The 17667-nt window shown below is 40.4% G+C and overlaps 1 protein-coding gene and 1 pseudogene across 1 annotated transcript in view; both read right to left on the bottom strand.

The window, feature by feature from the left end:
* Positions 1-269: 269 nt before the first annotated feature.
* On the bottom strand, positions 270-3513 carry LOC106021784 (annotated as a pseudogene).
* Positions 3514-3639: 126 nt separating this feature from the next.
* Strip2 (striatin interacting protein 2) overlaps positions 3640-17667 on the bottom strand; it is a 43928-nt gene continuing 29900 nt past the window's right edge. Inside the window, exons 19-21 of the mRNA XM_040728583.1 lie at positions 9614-9718; positions 6943-7147; positions 3640-6011 (exon numbers count right to left, since the gene is read on the bottom strand). Of these exons, the coding sequence (XP_040584517.1) occupies positions 5761-6011; positions 6943-7147; positions 9614-9718 (561 nt within the window). The 3' untranslated portion in view covers positions 3640-5760. The remainder of the gene's footprint in view (positions 6012-6942; positions 7148-9613; positions 9719-17667) is intronic.

Below are 17667 nucleotides of genomic sequence, written 5' to 3' on the forward strand. Positions count from 1 at the left end.
TATGTAGCCCAGGCTGGCCTTGAACTACCAGTGATCATCCTGCCTCTGCCTCCAGAGTGCTGGGATTACAGGTTTATGTTGTCATGCCTGACCTGGGTTTGAAAACAGAGATGTTGGTAGCAGGAGTTGGCTAGTATTAACTGTGTTTGTTAAAATATTGCAAGCAAGGAATGGCTCAAAAAATAATAAAACAACAACAACAAAAAACATCTATTCTCAAGCAAGGATAGGGAAAAGGTCATTCAGAAATGTCAAGATTTAACAAAGGATGAATATTGTAATTGTTTATTCAGCTTACAAGAAAAACTATGAAAATGATTTGAATCCAAAGACTGTTTTAACACGCTGCCCCTAGAGTGAAGATCAATCAGAGTGGTAATCAAAGAGCCCCAGCAAACGCACACTGGACAAAAGGGCTCAAAGAAAAGAGACTGATAGGAAGGATGATACAGAGGCCGGCCTCACTCGGAGGATAGTAATCAAACCTCGAGAGGTGTGCAGAGAAGCCGTGGTTCTAACTACAGGCAAACAGGCTCGCTGGGATTAGACTTTAAAGTGCTTTTGATAATGACTGCTTATACATGAAATGACTTTCATACCTCAACAGTCCCTAACCAACACATACACTAAGAAAGATGTTCAGCCACCAAGAATGCAGAAGAAACATTCTCTAATCCCCTGTCGGAGGCAGTAAAGGGTGTTAGAAAATGACTGACTCTTGTGTTCCCTCGCCACCAGTGGACATCTTTACTGTTTAGTAGATCATCAATGTCTCTGAACCTACAACTGGAATTTCATCTTATTTCCATGCAGAGTCATAGGCAGTAGCTTACATGAAAATGAGAACTAAACTATTACAGCTTACTTTCTTTTACAAGCAGAATATAAATAGATGTACTCTAGAATGTGCAATGGTTTAGTCACCAAGGAATTTAAATGGGACCTTGAAGAAAATAGACAAGTCCCAGTGCAGTAAAGATGGACTAAGGTGGGCAACTGTGTAAGGGTCCCTGGTGTCCCATCTCTTGGCCACTAGCTGAACCCTGTGCTAACACCAAATGGAGATACAGAAAACACTAAATAGACTTAGCGGCTGTGCACAGAAACCCAAAGGTAGGAAAATACTAAACACTGCTGAGAGCATACATCCCAGGAAGGGCTCTACCTCCCAGGAGCTTTAGGTTGGCACCACTCCCAGTACTCAACATAGCTGATCTCATCCTAGGTTCTATTTGGCATAGTGTGTGGCAATGGCAGTGTCTCCACTATGACACTGATGCAACCCTTGAAGTGACTTTCACTACCGCATCAATGACAGACTTGGTTTCCCTGGAAAAATCTTCCAATTTAAATACCCCCACAGATCCATTCCAGATAATCTACTCTGCTGGAGACAACCTCAGGATATTTCTTGCTGCTGTCAGTAACTGAGTCCAAACCCATCCAGTCAACAGTTATGCCAGAGATCACAGTAGCATGGCCAGCCTTGGCATTCTTATCAAACTTGTCTGCAGTGATAAAGTCAACAGGCAAGGTCATCTTTGCGCCATTTTTTCTCATCTTCGGACACAAGATTTTTGATATAATATTGGCCCCATCATCATCATAAGTGCAAATCTCCATGTTGTTTATTTTAAAGAAGATAAAAGCCATTCTACTAACAATGACTTTGTTCGCCATTTATTAATCAGGTGGACCCTGTTTGCAACTTAAACTCTGCCCAAGATAGCTAGGATCACTTTGGACTCTCTAAAGCCTTGGAAATTAGTTCAGCTCTTTCATTAAAAAAAAGTTAGCAGCCTTCTGTGGAAGCTTCACATCTACCATGTAGCTGTGGGCTCAGAGCATTCTCCAGAGAATCATTGACATACACATCCTTCCTTTTGGACAGAGAAGCTGGGGAGCATCTATTTGTCTGACTTAGCTGTGAGCGTGTTTCCAGAAGCATCTTTCCCCCTTCCTTCTTCCTCCACATGGAAATGGCGGTTCTCCAGCCAGATGACAGACCCAGCCACCGGGTTGGCATGGGTTTCTCTATTTCTGGCCCACACACTCCTTCAAGAACAGAACATTCTTGATGAGCAGAGATTTGAGTTCTGTAGCAACTGCTTCTAATGAGTGCTTGTCAGCCATGGGAACACCATCAGGTGGCTCATAAGGACAGCTGACTTGGCTCCATGTCCAAGCAAAATTTGATACGTGGAATAGCAACCTTGATCCTTTGGTTATTTGTTATCTGGTTGTCCTTCATAGGAACACTGAAGTCCACTCTCATAATGGCCCATGTCCCCTTCATGTCCAGCATGTTCAGACTCAGCTGGTTAAAAAGCAACATTTTGGCAACACTTGGGGTGGAGGAGCCTGCTGAAGAGATTGCTACAGCTCCTGGCTTAGGCTCCTGAAGCATGCACCTCTTTGCTTTTTTGAGACAAGGGCCTCACTATATAGCCCAGGCTGACCCTCTAAACCACTGTCTTCCTGCCTCAGTTTTTAAGTGCAAAGAAATCTGTTTCTAATCCCACAGAATATTGAAAGGCAGGAAATTAATTTACAGAGCAGCCCAGAGATCTTTCCTATCCAAAAGAACAAGGCATTATATTTGTTCACTGGGATTACAGAATCACTATGGATTGATATATATCAAAGTTCAAGTCCATCTACCGCATGTGACAAGTGAGCCTGAGCTACATGAGACCCTGCCTCCAAAACAGAATAAACAAAAACAGCTTTATTGAGATAACACTGATGAAAATTGTGTATGTTTAAGATATACAGAGGTGTCCTGGTGCCAGGTGTAGTGCATGCCTTTAATCCCAGCACTCAGGAGTTAGAGGCAGGAGGATCTCTGAGTTTGAGGTCAGCCCAGTCTACAGAGTAAGAAACCCCTATGAAAACCATGAAACAAAGCCAAAAAAACCCACAAACAACAATAACAACAACAAAACCTAACATGTTCTGGTATATGCACACATTTGAAATGGTCACTATACTTCAGTTTTCAAGTCTCAGGATCAACGGACAGTACATTTGGGTCAAGGTCAGCCCTGAGACCGTGTTTCTATAAAAAAGGAAAAAAAGAGTACATCTAAACTGGATGAGGTCCTGGACTTTAAGATGCCATTGGATAAGATCTTGAAGCCTTCCTTGGGGAGGAGATGTGAGTAGTTTGTGTAGGATAGGAACAGATATTTGTCAGCATGACCACAAAAGCATCATGCCACCGCATACCTGTCACCCTCCAGGTAGAGAATGCTTCTCTGGCCCACTGTTAGGCTTGTGCATGTTAACTGATTTTGACTAATGACATGAACAATTTGCCCTCTGCCATATCCAAGCAGGAGTTCTGAAATGTACCTCCATGGTATGGTTTGTTTCTTGTACGGTATGGTTTTTGCCTTTCACTATGAAACAGTATGTCCTAGGTAGGGACACACATCTAGTCTTATGCCAGAATAAGAATAATTCTAGAGAAAAACCAATCCAGTAATCTAAGGTGAGTGAAGTGGCTGACCTCAGACCCATGATGATGAAATAAACATTTGCTACATCATTGAGATTTGTAGTTCTATATTTATTCTACATTCTTTTCTATCCAACATGACTTTAAGATTATCTTGTATTAAAGAATTAAAGACCAAATTCCTAACTTCATGTTTTCTTTTTATTAAAGTGTTTGGTGAGATAACAATATTATTAACACAAACTTCACTGAAATGTTTACAAATAAAGTCCCTATTTTATAAATCACCCAAACAGCATGCTTCTATGTAGAAATTGTAATCATCATTAAATCTGGTTAATCTAAAGCTATTTCTAGCCACGTACATGAGCTCTCAAATTGGGAGCTCCACCCCAGTTATCTTAGCACAAGGAGCTACCTGTCGATAGCAGAAAGCTAGCCACAGCAAGATGCAGGGGGAAAATGATGTGATTTGAAACTAATTATTCATCCTTGCAAGGTAGAGTAGTTTCTCCATCTGCATTGAGAATTAATCTTCTCAAGAGTTATAAATAATAAAAAGTGATATATTAAAGCTTATCATATGTCTGTGCCTCTGAAAGCATTTGTATGTTTTTAAAAGGCAACTTATTTTTTCCTTACACAACTGAATATGATACAACTTAAAAATAGATTGATTATTCTTTTTCCTGGAGAATTATCTTTTTACTCAAATATCATTAAAACATAATAGCCTGACTCTAGATTAATAAAATTGCCTGATGCTCTATGCTCACTAAACTGCTTGGAATGAGGATTTCTGTCATGGTTTGATAAACTTTGCAAATTACTTGAAGACATTTCATCTATTACATTCTTACAAATTTTTTTTTGTCACTTTTCCAAAGTAAGGAAAGCAGAGGTACTGATTGTTCCTTTGGATATGCTGGGCCTCTGTCATGGCCTATAAGTGAGACTATGATTGACAGGGGTAGAGTAAATGAACCAGTTTGGATCAACTCTCTAGGAATAAAGTGTCCTTGTGCCATCGTTGAAAGACTCAGTAGTGTCTGGGCAATGGGGAGAACTTTAAAATGAAAAAGTGCAAAGATTAAACAAACCCTTCGTTTTGGAAGTAAGTGATTTTGCTGTAAAGGAGGAGTAGAGACATCTTCCATGAGATGCGAGTCACTTTCAGTACAAACCATATTGAAACTTCAAGCAGAAAAAAAAGTAAAAATAATGAACATGGAAGAAAAAATATAAACCGTGATGCTGTTGCTTTTAATTTAAAAACATCAGCATAAATGGACACATATCAGTAAATAAAACCTCCTATAATCAACTTGTCATTTAAAAGTGAATTGACTAGAGGTGGTGGCTCATGTCTATAATCCCAGTCTTCAGGAGGTGGAGGCAGGAGGATCATTACAAGTTCAGGGCCGCCTGTCTACATATGAAGTTCCAGCCCAGTCAGGGCCACATAGCCAGATCCTGTCACAAGCAACACTACTGTCCTTACTCAAATTAAGATTCGGGGTTCTATTAGTAATTTTCTGCAGTGTACTCAGCCATTTTAAAACAAGTAACTTATGAAAAATGTAAGCTATTTTTAGAGAAGGTCACATTATTTCACAGTAGAGGTGGTTCTTCCCAAATGGCAAATCATTCAAAGCACTATACCGAATACACAGGAAATACTTTTACACTGAACACAGATCTCTTAAGGATTTATATATTTTTCTATGACATGCAATGTTTGGAAACAATTATCTGTTATAAAGGGGCAGTGCTTTCAGATCATAGAGTGAATGGTTACTTTATAAAGAGGTAAGTGTCAAAACCTTAAATGTGAAATACAGGCTAAAAATTAGGTCTCAGGCATTTAGAGTGAGCAAGAAGAAATTTTCCTCATTTTATGTCCTGTGCCTATCTCATTGCTTGAGATGAATGTCATGGGTCAAATGCCATAACAAATTTCCTTTCACTATTGCAGTAACAAAGGATAGCCTGGTTCTCGGGCAAGATTAAACCAGGTTCCATCAAAGAGCCTATCCAGGACTGATCATCAAGAGATTTCAAGGCCAACTAGGTACCTAGCTGAGCCTAGAGCAAGCTGTCCATGAGCTTTGACTCAGGATCCTAGTTTTGCACCACCTTCAGGTATAATGGCATTCAGAATAGCCTTGAACTATGCCAGATGTCTCTGCTGGATGCTGGGTTGGAATTTCTGCGGACACACACTCTGCTGAAGAGGCAGGATAGGCAAAGCACATTTTTTGGAGCCAACCTCCATCCATCAGATGCTTTGTGACAAGAGCTTAGTGATTCTGGAGCAGCTCCTCCCAACAGATGGGCTGTGAAAACACCTCTCTCTCCAGCCAGAGCTCATAGGAGTAATGGAAATCTTCAGGCAGATCCAGCCCCTGCCCCAGCACGCTCTGCAAGCAGTTATCCACAGGTGAAAACTCTGAGTCCTGTGGTTCACCATACCTGCGGCTGTTAAAAGCCTCAGTGTTAGCCCTCAGGGTACACTCTTCAGCTTGGAAGTCCCATGGCCTGGCATCGATGTCTGACACAGCAAGAGAGGAAGCAAAAGATACATTCTGACGTTACTCTCTTCCACAGAGCACGGTCTACGACATTCTGACAATGAAACTGCTCAGAATGTTCTTTAACAGCAATGTATGAAGCAGACATGCAGCATGTTTACAGGTTTAAAAAGTATGCATATGATCACATAAATTAATATATACAGAAGTTATCTTTGACGTATAGAAACTGGTAACAGTAGTTACTGCTGAGGAAAGAGATGGGAGAGATTTTTATTGTAATTCCTTGTTTGGTTCTTTCTATTTGTTGTTGTTTTAAGACAGGGTTTCTCTATAGCTTTGGAGTCTGTTCTGGAACTCACTCTGTAGATCAGGCTAGCCTCAAACTGAGAGATTGGCCTGCCTCTACCTCCCAAGTGCTGGGATTAAAGGTGTGTGCCATCACCACCCAGCTTTGTTTCTTTCTAGTAATCATGTTATTAAAAAGAGCAATTAAAACCTTTTATTGAGTTTTCTCTAGGGGATGAAAATTTCCCATTTGAATAGGATCATCCTCAAGAAAGGGAAGATTGGAGCAGAACATGAGGAGTTAATTCTGGACCAACTCAGCTGGGCATGGTGGTGTATGCCTTTAATCCCAGCATTGGGAGGCAGAAGCAGGCAGAGCACTTGAGTTTGAGGCCAGCAAAGGCTACACAGTAAGACCTTGTCTCGAACAAACTACTATGATAAGTAGGTAAACGTTTTACCATATCATAAAATTAGTCTCATATTTTGGGGTAGGGAGATGGCATGAGGACCTGAGTTTGGATCACTAGTACCTACATAAAAGCCAGGTGCTGCAGTATGCATATAGCCACAGTGCTGCAGGAGCGGGGACAGGCAAATCTCTGGAGCTCAGTGGCTGGCCAGCCTAGCCAAATTAGTGAGCATAAGTTTACAAATACTCACCATTTCCGTAAGCCCAGTCATCATTCATGCGGTGGCGCACTTTCTGGTAAATGGCTGACATAGTCTTCATATTGCTTTTCCTCCACTGGCGCCCAAGGTACTTGGTCTGTAACTTTAGGAGCTTCAAGACATAAAGTTGTAGCATGGCCTGTTTGACTTTGAGGGCTCGCTTTAAGATTGGAGCTGATTTAAACACCACCAGCATCTGCCCAGTGATACAGAGACAGGGTGATAAAAAGTCCATCATCATGTGAAGTTTTTAGAATTTCCAACTCAGACAACATAGACAATCCTGGTCATCCTGTGAGACCCTGAGTATCTAAGGTTCAAACTACTTAAAAGTTAGTCTTCGAGAATACAGAAGAACTATATAAGGAGTTTGAGGCTAGCCTAGGGAAGTGAAACACTGTCTAAAACACACACACACACACACACACACACACACACACACACACACACACACACACAATTAAGCCAGACATGGTAGCACATGCTTGTAATCAAAATATTGAGAGGCTGATCATGAGTTCAAAGCCAGTCTTGTGATGTACAAAAAAAAATCAAGACGTAATTCATTTAAAGTTTATAATATTCAGGAGAGATTGATTAGCACTTAAGAATACTTGCTACTTTTCTAGAGGACCTGGGTTCAATCTCCAGCACCCTCATGGTAGTTCACAACCATCTGTAACTCCAGTTCCAGGGGATCCAATGCCCTCCTCTGTCTGACCTCTGTGGGCACCAGGCACAAAGTGGTACACATACATACATGAGGGAAAAACACACATAAAATGAATGAATCTAATTAAAAAAATTTAAAGTTTACAGTATTTATAAATTCAAAATAAAAATTATCTACCATATATGCCATTTCCACTGTTACTAGTTTCTTGTGTAATTTTTTTTCTTTTGGTTTTTTCAAGACAGGGTTTCTCTGTGTAGCCATGGCTGTGCTGGAACTTGCTCTGTACACCAGGCTGGCCTTGAATTCAGAGATCTGTCAGCCTCTGCGTCCTGAGTGCTGGGATTAAAGGCGTGAGCCACCACCACCTGGCCTTTTATATTTAAAAAATAAATAAACCCATAAGCTTCCTGAATCTTCTTTGCTTTCCACATGGGGACCAGAGTGGTTACTCTGTTGTCCTTCCCCATTGTTGTGCGCCAAATGCGGGATGGGGGTAGGCAGGGAGACCGTTACCCTTTTTAGTTCAAAGATGTATGACTGAAGAAGACCCACCTCTAAACCTAACAGAAACCCCGTGGCTCTGCTCCACAATTTAGAAATCACTACAAATTACCCAAAGAACTTGAGACTGCACTTTTCTGAAGAGAAAGGAGGAGGAGTGGATTGGGGGTAGGGTGGAGGGGAGATTGAAGGAGAAACTGGGAGAGGAGGGAAGGGAAACTGTGAATGATCTGGAAATTAATTAATAATTAATTAAGTGAAAATGTGGGAAAAATGAAATATCTAAATACCTGTACTTGCCACCGCAAGGTTTACAATGACCATGCTATGAAGTCAACTTACAGATCTATCAAAGAATGTGCAGATAATAAAAATGTGATGATATATAGACAATGGGGTATTTTTCAGCTTCAAGTATGAAGTCACATAATTTTTCAAGAAAATGGATGCTGCTAAATAAAATGCCCTTGATAAGAATCACAAAAAATACTCAGTTAAATTTTAACACATGAATATGTGTTTTTAACATGTGTATGCAAACACTTCATAGCACGTACATGGAGGTCAGTTTTCCCCTTCTGCTGTGGGTTCCAAGAATCAAACTCAGGTCACCAGGCATGCATAGTAAGCACTTTTGCTGGCTGAGCATTTCACTAGCCCTGGAGATAATTTTGACTATAGCTATGTAACATATGCATTATTTTGGATTTTAACACAAGTAACAGCCAAGTACGCTGTTCTGTATCTTGATTAATTTTTTTCAAATTGTGTGTGTATGTGTATTTGAGTACACATATCCTTGGGGACAAGAGGCATTGGCTCTTTCTGGAGCTGGAGTTACAAGCAGATGTGACCTGCTTGACATAGGTGCTAGAAACCAAACTTGGGCACTTTGCGAGAACAGTACATTAACTACTGAGCCATCTCCTTAACCCACGTATCCCACAGGATCTCTTTATCTAGATAAGGCTTGCCTTGAAGTTACAGAAATCCTCCTTGCTTCTTCCTCTTGAGTGCTGGAATTAAAGACCTCTTTTAATTTAGTAGTATATCTTGAAAATTATTCCATACCAGCAGAGAAATGCCTCGTTCTTTCAAATGGTTTTATCATTTACTACTATAAGGACACACCGTGATTGATTTATGCAGTTGGTCCTTGTTAAAGTATATTAAGTTGTTTCCAGACTCTTATTATGAGCAACATTGCAATGAATGTTGGACTTGCATCATTTTTGGATGTGTAACTATAATCCAAATGTGTCTGGCTTCCCTTGTTAGAGCTGCCTTAAGAGTGTGTCTATATTTAGTTTCCTGAAAAGAAATGGACCGATGAGTAATCATCTTGGAATAAGTGCCCAGAATTAGGAAGTGCAGAAACTTATGTAGCATTGCCAGCTATCTATCCATCCAAGTAGGCAATCTACAAATGCTAGTGATTTAAATTTCAGTTCAATGGATACTTCCGTGATATGAGGTCCTGCTTACCATGGTCCTGGAGTGCTTCCATTTGGTCAGTTTATTGAGGAGCCTCAGGAGGTTGATGCAGGAAAAGAGGTTCCTCCAGCAGAACTGGCTATTGTCTCCAGCTTCCTGAAAAAAGAGCATCCCTCAGTATCTCAATACCGACAAGGCTTTCATTCTGCTAGAAGACTGTATGTCCCTGCTGGCTAGCTAGTTTAGGTGAATATTCCAGTATGAAACTCTGCCTCTTAACTTCCTGACCTTTATACACCAAATCTCATTTCTGAGGGCATAATAGCCTTTACCTGAAAAACCTATAGCTGGGCTGACTGTGTAGCTCAGTAATAGGGTACTTGCATAACATGTGCAGAGTTGTGTGTCTGAATTTCAGATAAACAAAACAAAAATAAACAAAACAACTGAAATGGACACTTGGTACTCACAAGAGCAAGTTTGTAATTGCTAGGCATTTGATTTAAGCTGTATTAGGTAGAGCTGGTTCTCCTCCACCATGGGATCCAGGGATCGAATTCAGGTTGTCAGATTTGTTTGTGGCAAGAGCTTTTACTGGTTGGACCATTACCCTGGCCCATGGAATTACCTTGTATGGTAGTTAGAATGTAATTGACCCCCATAATGTCATAGGGAGTGACACTATTAGGAGGTGTGTCTTTGTTGGAGAGGAAGTGTGTTACTGCGAAGGCAGACTTTAAGATTTCCTATGCTCAGGCTACAGTCCAGTGTCTCAGTTGACTTTCCATTGCCTGAAAGATGCAGAACTCTCAGCTCCTTCTCCAACACCAGGCCTCTTGCACATTGCCATGCTCCCTGCCATGATGATAGTGGACTAAACCTCTGAAACTGTCTGCCAGCCCCAATTAAATGTTTACCTTATAACAGTTGCTGTGGTCATGGTGTGTCTTCATTGCATTAAAAACCCTAACTAAGACATCCTGATTAGGCTATCTGACATGGGGAGATCTTCTCTAATAGTGGGTGGCACCATTCTCTGCACTTGGGTCCTGGATTGCATAAAAGGAGAAGACCAGCTAAGCTCCAGCATGCATACTATATGCATCCCTCTTCTTGCAGACTGTAGACACAGTGTGACTGCCGCCATGACTTCCCTACTGTAGCGGAACTGGAGCCAAAACAAACCCTTCCTAAGTTGCTTTTGTTATCTTATTTTTCATTACAGCAACAGGAAAAGTAGCAGTTGGTTCATTCTCATCAGGCACTTTTATTTTCATGTTTCTGCTTTATTATTATTATTGTTGTTGTTGTTGTGTGTGTGTGAAGGTCAGAACACAACCCTATGGAGTTAGATCTCTTCTTCCACTTTTATGTGGGTCCCAGGTATCAAACTGAGGTCATCAAGCTTGTGTCGCAAGTGGTGTGTTTTTACCCACTGAGCCATCTTGCCAGCCCCTCTTTTATGTTTAAGAAAAAGATTTTATTTTCTACTTATGTGTCTGTATATGCCTGCATGTGTGCAAATGACTGCAGAGACCAGAAGAAAGTATTAGAATCCCCAAAGGTGGAGTCATGGGCAGTTGTAAGTTTCCTGATGGACTGCTGGGAACTGAACTCAGGGTGTAGAGGGACAGCAAGTGCTCCTGTCACTGAGTACCACCCCTCTTATGAGTGCCTAACCACAGACAACAGGTCACATCAGGTAGACATCAGTATCTACTCACAGACATTTTATTTTGTTTTTCGAGACAGGGTTTCTCTGTGTAGCCGTGAATGTCCTGGAACTCACTCTGTAGGCCAGGCTGGCCTTGAACTCAGATTCACCTGTGTCTGCCTCCTAAGTGCTGGAATTAAAGGTGTGTGCCACCATCTCCTGGCTAGAGACATTTTTTTTCTAGGAACAAGAATAAGACCTCTTATATGAATTTAGGTGGTTTGTGTATGTGTGTGTGTGTGTGTGTGTGTATAATATCACAATATATTTACACTATAACACACACACATTATATAGAATACATAACAAGCCTGTAAATCCTAAGCAGAAGCAGGAAAATTTCAAGCTTCAGGCAAGCCTGAGCTACATAGCAAGTTCAAGGGCAGCTTGGACCACATAGTAACAAGGCCCTGCTTCAGAAAATGCACTGGACTGTCAGGATGGCTCAGCTTGTAAGGGTACTTGCTGCCAAGCTGCCAGGCATGATGGCCAAGTTTGATCCCTGGAACCTACTTAATGGAAGGAAAGAAACTCTAACCTCCACACATGTGCAGTTACACACACACACACACACACAGAGAGAGACACACACACACACACAGAGAGAGACACACACACACACACACACACACACACACACACAGAGAGAGAGAGAGAGAGAGAGAGAGAGAGAGAGAGAGAGAGAGAGTGTGTAGAAAAAACAAGGAACAAGACTGAGGATGCATTTAAGTAGTTCAGTGCTTGCTTAGGATGCTCAAAGCCCTATGTTAGACCCCTATAACTGGAAAAAAAAAGAGACAAACATTTTGCCTATGCTCTACCCTCACAATTAAATTACTATTGTAGAATGCATAGAGTCTAAAGTTTCAGTTTGTCCTACCTTTTAAGGCATTGTCAAGGCAATACTAGGACCCTAGTGTCAAAAAAAAAATCTGATCATAGTCCAGTTAAGTGAGCCAAACCAAATAAAAACCCAGGCTATGTAAACTATCTAGATAATCCAGATGACTAAGAGAAGAACAGAATTTGTCTTTGATTTCTGACTGAGGAAAAGAGTTTGGTTTGAGTCTGAGTACTAAATGGGACTCAGCTGTACTAGTGAAATTCAGCCAACCACAGAAGCAAAAACTAAGGCCCAGAGAGGGAGTCTACAGAACAAGACCCAAACATGGCCCAACAGTGATAAATGCCCATTTTCTACTGAATTTGGAGTCTTTTCACTGTTCCCTTTCTAGCTGCATTCTGGGATGCTAAACACTGAAGCATTTCCCCTTTGTGAAAGTCTAAAGGCTGTAGGGTTGAGAAGCCTACCATAATTCTTGATTCAATTAGGAGAAGGTAAATGTCTTCAGAAAAACAAGAAGAAAAAATAGGTTCTCTTCTTTTAAAAAATTAGAGTCGGATAGATGCCTTAGGGATTGAGAGCATGGGCTGCTCTTCCAGAGGACCAGGATTCAAATCCCAGCACCCACGTAGCAGCTCACAACTGTCTCTAACTCAAGTTCCAGGGGATCTGGAACCCTTGCATAGACATACATGCCGGCAAAACATTAATGCACATAAAAACAAATAAATATTTAAAAAATATTTAATGTGTATGTGTGTGTGCCTGAGTGTATGTATGTGCACTAAATGCTTGTAGTCCCAAAGGAGGTACAAAGAGGCATCAGATCCCTTGATACTGGAGTTACAGATGGTTGTGAGCCACCATGTGGACGCTGGGAGTTGAACTCTTCATCCTCTGGAAGATCAACTAGTGCTCTTAACTGCTGAGCCATCTCTCCAGCCCTGAGGTTCTCTGCTTCAAAGCAGAACGTCTGGCTGATTTGATAATCAAATGGAGCCTTTAAAGAAGGGCTGCTAGATGTGAATCTAATACATTTGAAACCCTGCCACAGCGTACTGAAGTGCATCAGTAATGATTCTTACTTCCAGATTGCACCAAGAAGCGAACAATTATTAACTTAGTGTTCTATAACGAATGTAGAGATTGATAGGCCCAGGCAAGTCTCGTACCCATCGATGACCCTTCTACTGATGAGGTTTCTCTAGCCTATAGGAAAACTGCTCAAGATCTAGGTCCAAAAGGCAAACTAAGTCTGCCGTCCTATTTCTACCCTCTTGCTTTGTGCTTTTTTCCCCATGCCATGTCTACCCTGCACTTACTAAAAGAATTTTTTCCCTTCTAATAGGTCTTAATACTTAATGATTGCAAGTTAAAAGCTACGTTTTGGTGAACGATTGTTCATCGTTTTCTTTATTATGGCTCGTACAACTGAAAATGAAGCCACATTTCAGATTTTCTTTTTCTAAATCACTAGAGGATAATTCCCTTACCATGCAGGTTTCCAGCCAAGTTGCTGCTAGACAAAGGACCTAGATATAGACATGAAGGAGAAATGGTTCTCAAGTGGAGTGAGTGGGTAAAGAAGAAACTTCCAAGACCACCCATCTAGGGTACTTTAGCAAACTACATTTGACTCAGCTACACCCGAGGAACCCATTGTAGAAATTGTGGCCAAGAGGAAAAATTATAAAATGCTTAAAAAGGTTTTATTTATGGGCCTTCCTCTCTATAAATATTCCATGGAAAATGGACGTAAATATTATGTTCACATCATATACATGCTAAGGAAACAGTAACACTAAAGGTACTATTTGTTTGAAATAATGATGATGAATATCAGAAAAAATTTTTACTTATTTTGTTTTTTTGGTCTCACTGTACAGCCTGGGCTGGTGTGAAATTCATTATGTTGTCCATGTTGGCCTCAAGCATGTAGCAATTTTTCTGCCTTCCGAATGCTGGGATTATGGATGTGTACCACTATGCCTGACTCTCACCCCCCAAAAAAACCTTTCACACTTTTTTTTTTTACATTTATTTGTTTAATAGGAGTGTGTGTGTGTAGGTCAGAGGACAACTTGAGGAAATAGCTCTTACCTTCTCCTATGTGGGTTCTGGGATTTGAACTCAAGTTGTCAGCTTGATAGCAAATGCCCTTACCTTCTGAACATCTCACTGCCCCCTCCCAACACCTTTCTTTTAAAGGGTCATCATTGGCTAAACAGCATCTGAAAGGAACACTATACACCTTGACATCTGAGTGCAATGGTTACATCCTGAAAAGAAAATCCAAACTAAGAGAAATTCTAGAACATCTGAAGTACCTGGATTAGCAAGTTGTAAAAACTTTGATAAGGATTAATGAGAGAATTTGTTATATAAATTTAAGTGAAATAAACATTATTTTATATCTTTTTCAACAAAAATCAAGCCCAAAGTTGAACAGTTTTCTAATGATCCATCTTTTAAACATTAACTTACAAATTCCATTCCCTAGATCTAAAAGAAAATTCCAAACATTTCTTTGCAAATGGCTAGTCATGCAAATTCTGATTCACGGTTAACTTTCCAAAGTCCTGTAATAGGCCTTGGCTATCCCTTTGCTACTCCACCTATGTCCTTATCACTGAAAAGTGACACCAGGTCAAGATAATTTCGGACTGTGGCCTTCCATGACTTCATAAACATGACCTTGTCCTTATTCCTTCATCTTTAGTCTACAGGTGGGCCACTTGAACACCCATATTGCTCAAAATATGATGCGATGGTTAAATATTGTCAACTTGACTAGGATCACCTTGGAGACAAGTCTCTGGGCCTGCCTGTGAGAGATTATCTAGAATAGGTAAATGAAGAGACAAGACCTACTTTTTATGTGGGTGGCACCATCCCAAAGGCTAAAGGAGTGGTTCTCAACCTGCATATCAGATATTTACATTACAATTCATAGCAGTAGCAAAACTACAGTTATGAAGTAGCAAGACAATAATTTTATGGTTGAGGGTCACCACAGCATGAGGAACTGGGCTAGAGTCTTAGACGACACAAAAAGGAGAAAGTTAAGGAGCACCAGTACTCACCACTCTCTGCTTCCTAAAATGCTACGTGACCAGCTGCCTCAAGTTCCTGCTGCCAGGACTTTCTTACCATGAAAGACATACCATGAACTGTGAGCCCAAATAAACCCACCCTTCCTAAAGCTGCTTTTGTCAGTTTTTTTGTTACAGCAACGAGACAAGTAATATACATCCCTCCTTTGAATGCTATGCTGCAGAAATTAAATCATAGGGTTCTTTTGGTTAGTTTTGCAGCAGTGACAATGGGTTTACACAGAATTTTCCACATTTTCTGTGAATAAGAGGAGAGGACAGTCAGGCGTGGTAGCATATGCCTACAATCCCAGAACTTGGGAGGGGGAGAAAGGAGGATCTTGAGTTTGATGGCAACTTGGGCTATCTAGCAAGTTCTAGGTGAGTCTTGTCTACACAAGTAAGACCCACCCTGTTTCAATAACAAATAAGTAAACAAAGGGAAGGAAGATGAGACATAACCTGTAAGATATGTCTTTGGAATTAATAGACCTACAAAAAATATAGGACTGCAACTTCTCTCTCATTTCATTATACTCTGAAGTAGTAGTTTCTACATATTTTCATCAAACATACTCAATATAAAATAGTTTTATGAGGCCGGGCGTTGGTGGTGTACACCTTTAATCCCAGCACTTGGGAGGCGGAGGCAGGTGGATCTCTGTGAGTTCTGAGGCCAGCCTGGTCTACAGAGCGAGTTCCAGGACGGATTCCAGAGCAATATAGAGAAACCTTGTCTCAGAAAACCAAAAAAAAAGAAAAAAAAATTTGTGACTATATCCAAATACATGTATGTTTGCTGATAAATTAGAAATGTCACAATAATATTGTTATAGTGCACACAGTGTAAAAATGATGGATACATATAAAAGATCCGATATCTACTCAAACATCATGTTGTATACACTATGGTTCATACCATTGCTCTATCCATTCACCAAGATGCTAAATATTAAACATACCAGGGCCAAGTCCATTCCCTTCAGCAATTGTTTACAAAAAAAAAAACATATCCGGCTTTCACACATCACTATCTTTCAATAAAATCTGAAATTTTATTTTAATTTTTTTCGTTTAGTAGAACGAATTTGAATAGAGATACAGGGATCCAGAAATTTTAAGCTTTGCTATACTAGGTGGGAGGGGAAATTGCTCATAATATGGTCTATCCTAAGGCTAAATAACCATTGTGACAAAACAGGGAAGAATTCAGAAATAAATATGGGATTAATATGGCATTAAGCCTCCAAGTGGTGGTGTGCACCTTTAATCTCAGCACTTGGGAAGCAGAGGCAGGCAGATCTCTGAATTTGAGGCCAGTCTGGTTTACACAATGAGTTCCAGAACAGCCAAGGCTACATAGTGACATAGTGAGATCCTGTTTCAAAAAAAGAAAAAAAAAGCCATTAACTTTTTTATTTTATGCCAACTATGTTTTTAGCTAGAGTTCTAAATGAAACAGAATTGAATTCTATTCAAATTCAGAAGACAGAAACATATAAATGAAGAAAATCTTAGCCTAAAAACTCTACTTTTGACTTCCAGTACTCAGCCTTAAAGAAATGATTAGATGTAAAGTAAAATGATTTTTTGAGTTATATATTGAGATAAATGCCTAATACTAGAAAACAATCTTCATTTATTTAGAGACAAGAGCTCATATATCCCAGAATGGTCTTGGGCTCACTATGTAGCCAAAAATGATCTTGAACATCTGATTCTCCTGCTTCCACTTTCTGAGTGCTGGGATTTCAGGTACATGCCACCAGTGCTGGGGACCAAACTCTGGGCTTCCTGCATGCAGGAAAGCACCCCACAACTCAGTTTTATGTCTAACCCTTAATTCAAAATTTGGAGACATAGTCTCATTATATAGCTCAGGTTGGCCCCAGACTCAAGAGTATTAGGATTACAGATGTATGCACTAACACCCGGTGGAAGAAAGTCTTAATACACTAATGGAGCTGGCAAGATGGTTCAACAGGTAAATATGCCTGCCTTTAAGTTTGATAACCTGAATTCAATCCCCATGACCCACATGCGGGAAGGACAGACTGACTTCCAGGAGTTGTCCTCTGACCTCCACATGTATATAAGTAAAATAAAATATATTAAAATTAAGATATCAGCCGGGCGTTGGTGGCGCACGCCTTTAATCCCAGCATTTGGGAGGCAGAGGCAGGCGGATCTCCGTGAGTTCGAGGCCAGCCTGGTCTACAGAGCGAGTTCCAGGACAGCCTCCAAAACAATGCAGAGAAACCCTGTCTTGAAAAACCAAAAAAAAAAAAAACAATAAAATAAAAAAAATAAAATTAAGATATCAAGCCATAAGGGTCAGGCATAGTGGTACATGTCTATAACCCCATTGTTTAGGAGGCTAATTCAGAAGATTACCCCAAATTCAAGGCAATCATGACTAAATAGTAAATTTGAGACCACACTGGGGTACAACATG

The sequence above is a fragment of the Mesocricetus auratus genome, unplaced genomic scaffold, assembly GCF_017639785.1.
Source record: "Mesocricetus auratus isolate SY011 unplaced genomic scaffold, BCM_Maur_2.0 Super-Scaffold_100019, whole genome shotgun sequence".
In the NCBI taxonomy this organism is placed as follows: Eukaryota; Metazoa; Chordata; class Mammalia; order Rodentia; family Cricetidae; genus Mesocricetus; species Mesocricetus auratus.